The 11,954-nt window shown below is 50.3% G+C and overlaps 1 protein-coding gene and 1 long non-coding RNA gene across 3 annotated transcripts in view; one reads left to right on the top strand and one right to left on the bottom strand.

The window, feature by feature from the left end:
• Positions 1-2,329: 2,329 nt before the first annotated feature.
• Positions 2,330-10,359, bottom strand: LOC142921374 (uncharacterized). Its single transcript, XR_012939372.1, has 2 exons — positions 10,225-10,359; positions 2,330-8,500 (listed from the first exon to the last, which is right to left on the bottom strand). It is a non-coding gene; the product is annotated as an uncharacterized LOC142921374 (long non-coding RNA).
• LOC116939245 (P2X purinoceptor 5-like) overlaps positions 3,526-11,954 on the top strand; it is a 9,890-nt gene continuing 1,461 nt past the window's right edge. Inside the window, exons 1-9 of one of the 2 annotated variants that reach the window (XM_032947416.2) lie at positions 3,526-3,656; positions 6,085-6,238; positions 7,066-7,137; positions 8,225-8,300; positions 8,432-8,525; positions 9,530-9,610; positions 10,191-10,332; positions 11,421-11,551; positions 11,806-11,896. In XM_032947416.2, coding sequence (XP_032803307.1) covers positions 3,526-3,656; positions 6,085-6,238; positions 7,066-7,137; positions 8,225-8,300; positions 8,432-8,525; positions 9,530-9,610; positions 10,191-10,332; positions 11,421-11,551; positions 11,806-11,896 — 972 coding nt within the window. The remainder of the gene's footprint in view (positions 3,657-6,084; positions 6,239-7,065; positions 7,138-8,224; positions 8,301-8,431; positions 8,526-9,529; positions 9,611-10,190; positions 10,333-11,420; positions 11,552-11,805; positions 11,897-11,954) is intronic. The other variant, XM_032947417.2, reaches the window with a different exon arrangement.

Genomic DNA, 11,954 nt, shown 5'->3' with positions numbered 1-11,954 from the left:
TTACTCGTGATCAGGGATAACTAATTACTCATGGTCCAGAGTACTGATTACTCCTGGCCAGGGATGACTGATTACTCGTGGTCCGGGATTATGGATTACTCGTGGTCAGGGATTACTGATTACCCGTGGTCAGGGATTACTGATTACTCTTGGTCCGGGATTACAGATTACTCGTGGTCATAGATTACGTATTACTCGTGGTCTGGGATTACTGATTACTTGTGGCCAGGGATTACTGATTACTCGTGGTCCGGGATTATGGATTACTCGTAGTCAGGGATTACTGATTACTCGTGGTCCGGGAGTACTGATTACTCGTGATCAGGGATTACTGATTTCTCGTGGTCCGGGAGTACCGATTACTCGTGGTCAGGGATTAATGATTACTCATTGGGGAGGGACACTGGTAAACGCCTCGGCGACAGAGTTTCCCAGCATCTTCTATTAGCTCGCCGTGCAGATATCGTGTCCACGCCAGGAAATCAGAATTTTCATTTATACTGGAGGAATCCGATTAGCTATAAAGCTCTTTTCCCAAAATGTTCAGTATGGGTGGGTGAAAAGTTACAAAAACAATACAAAAACACGATAGGAATGCAAGGTATAGAAAATCACACAAAAAAACTTAAACTAAACTTTTATTTAACCAGGTAAAGCCCACTGGGCGATTAGCTTATTTGTAACAAGTGACCTGACCACAAATTATAGTTCAACGAAGTGGCTCATCATGTGTACATGGAGAGCAGCCACACAACTTAAATAATCTAAACGCAGGTTTCTCTATACGTGGAGGGGAAAAAACGGAGGACCTGGAGAAAAAAATCCACGTGACCATGGGACAGAGACGTGCAGACTCCAAATATACAGGAGTCAGGGTCGGGATCGAATCCCCGACCTCCTGCACACCACGCGAGGAAGGTAATATCACGCCACCGTGTCGGCCCTTATAAATAAATAAAAGTATATATTTTAAAAATCTAATTGCATGAGTACATTGCATCAATTTACAAGCTTGGGAAAGGCAGTAAAACAGCTAAAATTGTCCTAAACACCAAGACAACACACAGTCAATAAATTGTACATTAAAATTGAACTATCGATATATGGGTAAGGATAATAGTTACAAATCACATTGGCAGAACGAGACCAGAAGGAGGACGGAGCTCGGCCGCCTCGTGTTTAATCTGACACCGCGCAACGGACGGGGCTAAATGAATGACTCACGTTCACTTAAACCATTACTACGCCGTGGCGTCGTTTGCGAGACGAGGCCACTGTGTGCCGACGTCATGGTCCGAATCCCCCATGAGGATTCATAGCAATCATCGCCCCCTGCTGGGAACTCTTAGAAAGAGCCTCCTGGTCCTCACGAGAGCCGGTAAACAAGCGGAATGCATTCGTGAAGCCGAAGTGATTTTCCACTCAAATGAGCATTGAGCCATTCATTGGTGCTTATCTCCTGTTTACAGCCCGGGACCAGTGGTGGAAATTCCATGTTCTTATGGCGGAGGTGAATCTATCCATAGGACAACCACTGTTGACTTGCAAACAAAGTGGTACTTACTCGATTTGGTGCTTTCGTGACTGCAGGAATTAATCTTTGTTTTTTTCGGTAAAGTCACGTAGAAATAAGAAAAAATAAAATTACATAATATACGACGTTTCGATTGCAACACAAGCAATCATCATCAGGTAGAGGAAACACATAACCGCAGATATATACAGACCTTAAGTAGAGGGAATTAACACAGATATACCAGGGGATACAGAGAGACGGAGCATCACACTAAATCAAACAGGGTTTAGCAAAATTTGGAAACTGTATAAAGCAACACAGTCGGTCGGTTAAAACACAAGACCATGCGTTAATTGTGTTTTAACCGACCGTCTGTGTTGCTTTATACAGTTTCCAAATTTTGCTAAACCCTGTTTGATTTAGTGTGATGCTCCGTCTCTCTGTATCCCCTGGTATATCTGTGTTAATTCCCTCTACTTAAGGTCTGTATATATATCTGCGGTTATGTGTTTCCTCTACCTGATGATAATTGCTTGTGTTGCAATCGAAACGTCGTATATTATGTAATTTTATTTTTTCTTATTTCTACGTGACTTTACCGAAAAAAACAAAGATTATAGTGGTACTTATTTTGTCGATCCAGGATTGACGATGGGCTGAGTCAATCCCTAACCAGGCTTTGCGCTGGCAACTTTCTCATTGCGGGCCGGACCCTAACCAATACGTTCGAACGCAGTTTGTTTGACATCGTTACTGAACACAGACCTAAAGGCCTAAAATGTTGAACGGCCTGCAACAAACAGCACGATCAAATATGTGATTATTTTTTATTTAATGCATAAAGCGTCCTCATGAAACCACATCTGACGGCGCCGTCCAGCAAGTGAGAGATGCAAATTCTATGGAAAGGATACATATTCATTATCGAGCGAGACAGAGACACAACCGGCGCAGAAGAGGTCTCGAGCTTGGACTTGAACTGGGGCAGAGTCGACAGCACGTGTGTCTGGGCGAGCGGAGTTCCCGATCGTAAGGGTGTAGCAACGAAGAAAAAGCGACCTCCCCCTGAGTGAATCAAACGAATTATTTAGGTGATGCTGCGTTACTAGTGGTGCACAATCACAATGAACTTTTGTCAATAATACTGCCTTACATGAAGAATATAACAAATAATTATTTGGGTCATGGTCCTTCTTCATAGCACGTAGATTGAGAGGTTAGAGAATTCCAGCCTTGGTTGCTGGAGCAAAAAGTGTGTGGAGCGGAGTAGAGTGCGATTAGGTTTGCTAAACGACAACCATTAAACCGGTAACCGTTTTCAGAATGTATTGCCGGTTCCGAACGTCGGAAAGAGTGTCCAGTGGAATGTGAGTAACGGATGGCACAGGGAACGTACAAACTGCACGGCAGCCTGAGTCACCGCGTGGTACATTTGTCCTCTTTTTTGTTCCAGTTAAAACGGTCAAGTCGCAGCCAGAAAATGGCTGCGACTTGACCGCTGATAAAGCAGAGGCGGCGGGGAGGTTTTCAGAAACTCGCCCCATTGTTTCAACTTCCGCGCCGGGAAAAGGAATCAAACCGATGGGCTCTGGATTGATCATAAGTTCCGTGGTGCTGCCGACTCCTCCACCGCTGCGGCGGCTCCCTTCGTGTCCCAGTTACAGAGGTGAACCCTTTGATGTTCATTGCCAAGATTATATTTTTGTGGCAAACCCGTAACCGGTTTTTACATGCGGTTACCGGTAATGTAAAAAAAAACGATTCAACAACTGCGGTTTATAAGTGTCGTGACGGGACCTCGAGGGGACGAAGGGGATAAGGGGACAATTTTAGAAACAAGGTCTGGGGTGGGGGGGAGTGACACACTGGGCTCGGGAATGGGGTGCGCACAGAGCCTCCTCATCCTTCTTCTGGGGAAGCCGGAGCCCTCGCAGGGGTTGTTAAAAGGACCCTCGTAGGGGTACAAGGGCCCCCCGTAGAGGTCCCGAGACCCCTATCCCTCGCTCGCCATGCAGGGCTGCGGGGCGCTGGTGTGCAGTGCGTTTGAGTACAAGACGGAGAAGCTGATGATCGCGCGGGACCGCTCGGTCGGGGTGGTGTACCGGCTCATGCAGCTGGTCATCCTCGCCTACATCATCGGGTGAGCAGGGGTCAGTCAGGGCGAATCGGGTGCGGTGAGTGATGTGAAGGGGTCACTGGGAGTGAGTGAAGTGAATGGGGGTAAGGGGACCAAAGTGAGTAGGGTGAGTGAGGTCGGCGAGTGACTCAAGGGGAAAGATTGAGGGTGAGTGGGGAGAGTGGGTTTAAGGTAAGGAGGTGTTCGGGTTTAGCCGGGCGAGTGAGGGGACCAGCGTGAAATGAGGTTATGGGACGCGGGGTGAGTAAAGAGAAGTAGGTTGAGTGAGTGGGGTAAGGTGAGTTGCTCGGGGTGAGTGAGGGGGGGATCCGAGAGCCACACATGCAGCTACTCGCGTCGAGGTGAAGCGCGGACAGACGCGGAAAGGGGGAGACATGAAGGCACGGGGCGAATGAGATGGTGAGGGTCATATAGTGAAGGTGAGTGTGGTGAGAGAGTTGTTGGTGGTGATGGTGGATATTGAGAGCACACAAACACGATGGTACTTTTGAGAATATAATTGGCCATGGTGGTAACTATAGGGATATTAGTGATTATATTGATGGTGGCGATGATGTAGCAGCTGCTGTCGAGGCCATCTCCTTACTGCCTCCTCGTGGGAGGATCAGAATACTGGGCCTCCACGCCTTTTCCGTCTCTGTCTCCGTGCCCTGGCGAGATGGGCCCTGGGTCTCAAAATGGTTCCCCGGCGCGGCCGTCTTTGTTATTTTCACCAAAGAATATAAATACTCGCGCGTGGGCTGCCTCCGGTATTAATAGCCGCGCTCGGGTGACCTCCGCATACGATGCCTCACAATGAAGTCGCGAGGGCGACGCCTGGTATGGCGGCTACACACGAGAGGAATGTCTCGGCTGTGTAACGAGTCCCTCCTCCGCGAGGGCTGCACCGCACCGGCGAGCAGCTGGGGAACACTGGACATGCCACCACCACACTGTCAGAGAAATTCTCCATAATACTCAATAACCACCTGCAGGAGCCACCGCCTCCTGGGAAGAATATCCGAGTAGGACATTGGGGTGCGAGTTGCAGCAAATCGAGGTTGGCACCCGGACGGACTCACTGTGTTCCCTCCAAGGAAAAAGGGGCCGTGCGCCTTGTTTGCATAATTCCTGCCCACACATCGGGGTCGCCACCTGTCGGGGTTACTGGAAACCCCGGTGTGTGGGGGCATCAGGAATTGGGTTAGACCCAGACAGTCCGGGAACTGGTAGCTGTGTTCAGGTGGCAGCAATTGATTAGTACTGAAATATGGTGCTGGTTTTATGTGGAATTTTATTACAGGACCTTACACAGCTATGCTACACCCAGGACTTGAGAGATTTGTCCGGATTTTGTTTGCGAATATTGTTTGAACTCCACCACATACTGACATTGGGGCTGGCATGTGTGGTGCCTCCAGGATTTTCAGTCACCCTTATAATGCAAGTGCGAGTACCGACTTTTCCACCAGCGTGAGACGTTGCCGCGTCTGTCAAGATGAGCGGCTTCACATCGTTACAAATCATAGCGCAGAACTCACTGCGGAGTTGATAACCTCGCTTCTCATTGCGCCTGTCCTCACAGCCGCGTAACGATAAGCGGATGTTTTGAGAAGCATGCGCATTATTTTGTGAACCGTGCCAGATCCTGCGGAGCTCTCCCCATTGGCTGGTCCACTTCTACGTCACAGCTGCATCAGCACGTGGCACAGTTCTCCACACCAACACAATTGCCGGTGCACAAGTGCGAATGCATGGTTCACCTTTTAGGCAGGGCTTCATTTCAGCTGAATGTGCGCGACTCGGTAACTCAGTAAAGATATATCAGTAACCGGCACACCACGTCGAGTATAGTACACCTCTTGCCCTGGCCGTAACGACTTCAAAGCCACGTCCCACCTGCTAGTGCACCAGCGACCTGGGCAATATTCAGCGAGATTCATCCCTGGTTTTAGGCAAATTACTTTCTCATGTTAAACCTGGGCGAATGAAGATAACCGATATGTATGAAAAGATGATGACAAACAATACAGGCGAGATTGAAAGACAAAATGGAAATCGACCGGTGGACTAAATGGTTCTGGCCTAGCTGCCGCGTGAGTGGACTGCTGCACCTCACGTGCGTCTTTCCAACTCGACTACGATAAATTTTCAACATTCATACCGAGCAAACTTTTGTTCCGGGAAAGTATTGTATTTAATATTATTGCGTACGATTTTGCACTTTTTTATTCTCCTGTAATGCGGTTGCTTTTGTGCTGATTTCTGTTTGTTTAAACTTTTCATTTCTATTTGATGCGTTGCTTGTTTTTACATTGTTGCTTTTGTCACTTTAGTGACCCAGGTGACTCTTGCAAATTAGACTATGTCTTGAGTTCTCACCTGGCTAAACAAAATGAACAAACTCGACTAACAAGCTAGTGACCGCCGTGCGATGGCCACGCACTCACAGGTGGGTATTCGTAGTGAAGAAAGGCTACCAGGAGACAGACCCTGACCCTGAGACCTCGGTCATCACAAAGGTCAAGGGGGTCGCACTCACCAACTCGACGGAGGGGCCTGGCCAGCGGCTCTGGGACACGGCCGACTACGTGATCCCGCCACAGGTGAGGCCGACGTGGTGGAGAGGCCCAGACCACACCTTTCCGAGTGCAGCCTGCTCCATGAAGAGTCTGGGCGTTACTCTGAAGATACCCAACGTTCTGTTTTGGCCGGGCCAGTCCCGAGTGAGACAATTTATAGCCATCTGCTGTTCATTGGTGCTCAATTATCGTGAACAGCCCTGAGCTAGAAGTGAAAATTACTCATTTATATTGTGGGGACAAGTCAACCCATTAGACTACCACTGTGACTTGTCCAAAGTTGTACTCATGTTATTGACAACAGGGAGATGATGGGCCGAGTCAAGCCCCGACCAGGATTTGAACTCGCAACCTTCCCATTAGAAGTTGCTCGCCCTATCAGTGAGCAACCCCCTAGGGTTACCCTCATGACGCATTGGTGGGAATTGGGACATAGACGTGGTGTAAGATTCAGAGCTCCGCTTTGTGTGGAAGTGGCTGTCCTACGGAGATTCACCCCCACCCACCAGAAGAAACTAAAATCTCCACTCGGTTAGGCTGTAAATAGATGATCATCAATGTCTCAATGATCATTTGAGCAGGAAATCATTTCCACTTTGACTGAATATTTTCTGCCCTCGTGCTCAAGACTCGGGCCACTCTTGACAAATAGACTCATGTCCTGGTCTCTTTGAGTCCTCACCTGGTTAAACAAAACAAGCTTGACACTTGATATGTGATGGGCCGGTTAAGCGGTGCGTGGGCAGGGATAATTAGGGGAGGAGCTGCCAGCTCACCACGTGTGCCAGTTGAGCTTCTCAGAAATGTACACGATGCGTGTGCGATGAGTGTGCGTGTGTCCATTTGTGCAGGGAGAGAGCCGCTTCTTTGTGGTCACCAACCTGGTGAGCACGCCCCGGCAGCGCCAGGGTCTGTGCGCTGAGGTGAGCCTCAGTCACCCCTCACCTTCAGCCTCACCATACCGGCCACAATTGCGCAGCAGGAATATACATGAGGGTTGCCACCTGTCCAGGGCTTGATTTCGGTGTTGTTCACGTGCCTGGGATAATTTCTCTAGACAATTTACCAAGTGTTACATATTAAATTAATATAGGACAGGATAAGCAATACAGAAGTCTGGAAATGTACGTGGCAGGCGAGTGTTGGAGATGCGATTAGGAAAAGCGGCTGCACTCGGTGGGACGCGTGTGCAGGATGGGGGAGCGCGATTGCTGAGAGAGGTATTGAGGTGGTCCCCACGAGTCTGGTCGCCAAGGGGAAGGTGGAGGGAGACCGTCGAGGCATATTTTGGAGGTCGCGTGTACGGTGGCTGGTGGAGGGTCGAGAGCTTTGGTAGCGACGCGTGGGGGCATCATCAGCTGTGGCAACGATGTCTTCAGCTTTAGATTGCTACAGGATCCTTAATAACCAGAATCGCTCCTAGATCTGCACTGTGTCCTCACCCAGTTCCACTCTCCTTGTGTGGTGTAGATGCTCTAACGTGCTAATCTGGCGGCTTCAGGCTCTTGGCCACCTCTATAAACAATTGTTTCCTCAATTCAAACAGTGGGCAGGTGCTGCCAACTCGTCGTAGCAACCTCCAGGATCAGCAAAACTGCTGCAGACTCGCCAGCATCTTCAGCAATCTGGGCAGCAGAGCAGCACAGTGGTAAAAGTCACACCTCAAAGTAAGAAGTACATGGGTTCAACTCCTGACCAGGCACCTGACGAATTGGGATCACATAGCAGCAACATTGCCCCCTACTGTGAACACTTGGCAGGACCCTCCTAAAAAAAGAGTCTCGAGACTCGGATAGGATTTCCTGGGCGAGTGTTGGGGAGATTGTGAAAGTCGCTAAATTTGTCGCTGGTCGCTTTCACAAGAATAAACGTTGCCAAGAGTTGCAAAGAGTCGGCAAATCCCAGGGCGAAACAGCCGAGTTGGCAGCACTGGGCGTGTAGCCCCTATAGCCCCTATGGGCCATGGCTCGAGGCCTGAGCTCTGGGCCTCACGCTCTCATCTCCGCGCAGAACCCCAACGTGCCCGGTGCACGATGCCAAGAGGACGGGGACTGCCCGGCGGGGAGGACCTTCAACACCGGCAACGGTGAGGGGAGCAGCCGCGACTGCCCGTGCACGCGTCCTCTACCATCCACCACTGCACTCCCCTCACTGCCAATCGCACCTCACCCACACTCGTGATGCTCTCCATCTCCTCCCCCTCCTCCTCCCGGGTAGGGATATGCACCGGGCGGTGCGTGCCCACGAACGGCACGGCGCGTGTGTGTGAGGTGCACGCCTGGTGTCCTGTGGAGAACAGCCCAACGCCCAGGTGTGGGAACCACATCACCATCAACTCATTACAACCTCATCATTACAATGTCATCAAGCATCTACGTATGTGTACAGACAGTCCTTGACAAATGAACGAATTACGTTACTGAGACCCATTCATAGTTTATTTTTTTGTATCTCGGAACTTAATATATTATTGTACATGCGTTCAGTGTTATAAAACGTGTTATGGTTCAACAATAAAGGGAGGCATTGTTAAACTCAGTGTCGAACGGTTCACTGTCATTGTGCATCACGTGGGATGCTGGGACTCATTACATCTCGCAGAGGGTCACTCTGCTGAACAAAATAGTTACGCAGTTCAGTTCGTAAGCACGACCAAACGTTTGTAAGTTCGATGGTTAAAAATAATATCTTATGGCAGTTCGTTTGTGTGGATGTTCATAAGTCGGACGTCCATATCTCGAGGACTGCCTGTACATCACATCACCACCACCTCACCATCTGTTTAAGCCCATCATCATCAACCTCATCCACATCGTCCCCTTGTCTGGTTGCATCTCAGCAGTAGAGCGAACGGCTCACGAGCGGCTCGCAATCGAAAGGATTTGAGTTCAATAATTTTGGGGAGGGGAGAGGTTTCGAGATCAACCATCCCTCCCTCGGGTCAATAAAATAAGTACTACTTGGTGGGAAAGTCAACAGTGGTTGCCTTGTGGATGGAACAATCTCCACCATTGGTTCTGCAGAGCTGTAAACAGGAGATGAGCACCATTTGAACAAGAAGTCACTCTGGCTTGATTTGGATCTGTCCACATTATCAATTCCTTATCCTCTTTTCAACCTTTAGTGGCAAGAGGACAGGGAAGAGAATAATAATGCGGAGGGAAGCTGACTGAATGCGAGTGAGGAGTAGAAAGTGAGGAAAGGGGAATACGGTGCCCTCAAATGTGAAAGTGAGCTGTGGGGAGTGAATAGGGAGTGTGGTGCCCTGACTGTATGAGGAGCGGCGAGTGCGGTGCCCTCACTGTGCTGCCATAGGGAGGCCGTGTTGCGAGAGGCCGAGAACTTCACCGTTTTCATCAAGGTCAGCGTCAACTTCACTCGCTTCAATGTTCACAGGTGAGGCCACCTCCCTCCTCGCCAGTAAGCTCACTCCTTTCTTCACTGGTGAGCTCACCTATGACTTCCCCGCATCACGATGACGGCCGGAGCTAGGGGGCACTGGGCTGGGCTCTGCACATCAAATGTGCCTTTGGCCCAGTTAAGTTTTCTCGATGTGGTGGTCGGAATCACTGTCCTGGTGGCTCTCCACACAATTGCTCTACAGGGCACCCCGTCTGGGAAGAGCCGGAGCGGAGCCCGAGTATTATTCTCAAATCCCACGTTTACCAAATCGCCTGGGCTGCATCAAATATCACGAGACCCCTTAACCCCGTGACTCCATGACACCTGGGGCAGGACCAAGTGCAGCTTCCGTCTCCGTGGGGCTGCACGGGGAGGGAGGGGGAGGCCGGCAGCACACAGTTGCGGCGGCGGGGATGGTAGCACCGGTGCCGCCGCCACGAGTCCGTTTGCATCAGAGTCGAAATGCGGCACCTAGCACGACCTACGCCCGTCTCACCACCTCTTAAGTCAGCACCGCGTAGTAGCACAGGGCGCTGAAGCGCAGGGCACGCGCGCACTTGTGCCGTTCCCGCAGGAGGAACGTCCTGGAGGAAGGGGACAGCTCCTACCTCAAGTCGTGCGAGTTCCATCCCGAGCGGTCTCCGCTCTGCCCCGTGTTCCGTCTCGGAGAGCTGGCGGTGCGCGCCGGGGCCTCCTTCAGTGACATGGCCACGCGGGTGCGAGCGCAGCCGCCCAGACCACTGGCATGGGCGGGGTGGTGACATGGCCTCGCGGTAGCGTGTTCCTCGCTTGTTGCAGAGCTTCATTGTTCGAATCCGGCAAGCTGCCCTGATTAATACCGTGGGTGTCAGAACCATGATAACCCTCAATGCTGTCCACTCTGTTTAAAGTGGAAGTTAAAGATCCTGTGACGTCATTAAAACGAGTAAGCCATTGTGTGCCTGCATCAGCGTCCAAATTTGAAAAGTTACACCGCAAATTTCTCGATTGTGATTACACAGCAATCATTGCCCCCATCGTGAATTTATCGCCACATAGTAATCACCGCCCTGAGGAAGAGGGCCAAGAAATATTCTTGGTTTCTACCAACCCACTAGCTCGCTCTGCATCAGTCTGGTGAATGTGGAATGTGCCCCGGATTCCTGGGGTTGGAGCATGGCGAGCATGATGAGCATGATGAGCATGGCGAGTATGTGTGGAGGGCACTGTGCAGTGAGGGTCTGACACAAGTCCTCATCGGTTTATTTAACCATCCGGCCAGTTGGCTCAGTGGGAGAATGAGCGGCTCGCAATTTGACGGTTTGCAAGTTCACATTCACTTAGTGAGAAATCACCATTAGTTGCCCTAAGGATAAATCACCCCTGCCATAGGAATGAGGAATTTCCACCGTTGGTTCAGGGCTGTATATAGGATATGAGCACTGGCTCAATGCTCATTTGAGTAGGAAGTCACTTTCACTTCTTTATGTACTTGTGCAGAAATTCCACGCTGATATTTCTGTAACTTAACGTAGCTATGAAGTTTTTTTAAAAGCATTTTTTGTAAAATAGGAAATTGGATTTAGTATTGATTTATGTGTGTGCACAGTGTTTTGATTTATCTGTAATGCAGTTGTTTGCTCAGATTTATATGTGCTTACTTGCTGTACTTGATGTTGCATTCTTCCTTTTGTCATTTTGGTGATTCAGATGCCTTGCAAATGGTACTTATCCTGGTCTCTGGAGTTTTCACCGGGATAAACAAAATAAACTTCATACTTGAGCTTGTGTGGACTGGAGGCTCTGTGTACGTGTGTGCGCACAGGGAGGGGTGATCGCGGTGCACCTAGCTTGGGACTGTGACCTTGACCGTGACCTCTCAGCGTGCGCCGCGCAATACCGATTCTCGCGGCTTGACAGCGAGCGCTCGCGTGTGGCAGCCGGCCACAACTTCCGGTGAGCGCCCGGCAGGGTTTCACATCAACCGGGTCCATCCGGTGGCGATCCGGAAAACATTTACACACCCGGCACATCACACTACATTCAGTATACCTCCCCCTAACTACAGCTACTTCAGTCTAGCAGTAACCTGTAATTTATTCAGTGAACCCAGTGCCTCTGCCCAGTTGCACTGTAAGTGGTGGTATTGTCAGTGCGGTGTGGACCTGCAGCTGGGCCCGGTCAAGGCCAACGCGTCTGTGTCACCGCAGGTTTGCGCGCTACTCCTGGCAGGACGGGGCCGAGACGCGGAGCCTCCTCAAGGTGTACGGAGTGCGATTTGACGTCATGGTGTCAGGCAAGGTAACCGTGTCCTCATGTCGTCCTCTTCACAATTGGAGACTCCACCAGACGTGTTTCC

Source organism: Petromyzon marinus, chromosome 5, assembly GCF_048934315.1.
Source record: "Petromyzon marinus isolate PM22_M1 ecotype Great Lakes invasive population chromosome 5, UKy_Petmar_22M1.pri1.0, whole genome shotgun sequence".
Classification (NCBI taxonomy): domain Eukaryota; kingdom Metazoa; phylum Chordata; class Hyperoartia; order Petromyzontiformes; family Petromyzontidae; genus Petromyzon; species Petromyzon marinus.
This window is presented reverse-complemented; position numbering and strand designations above follow the sequence as displayed.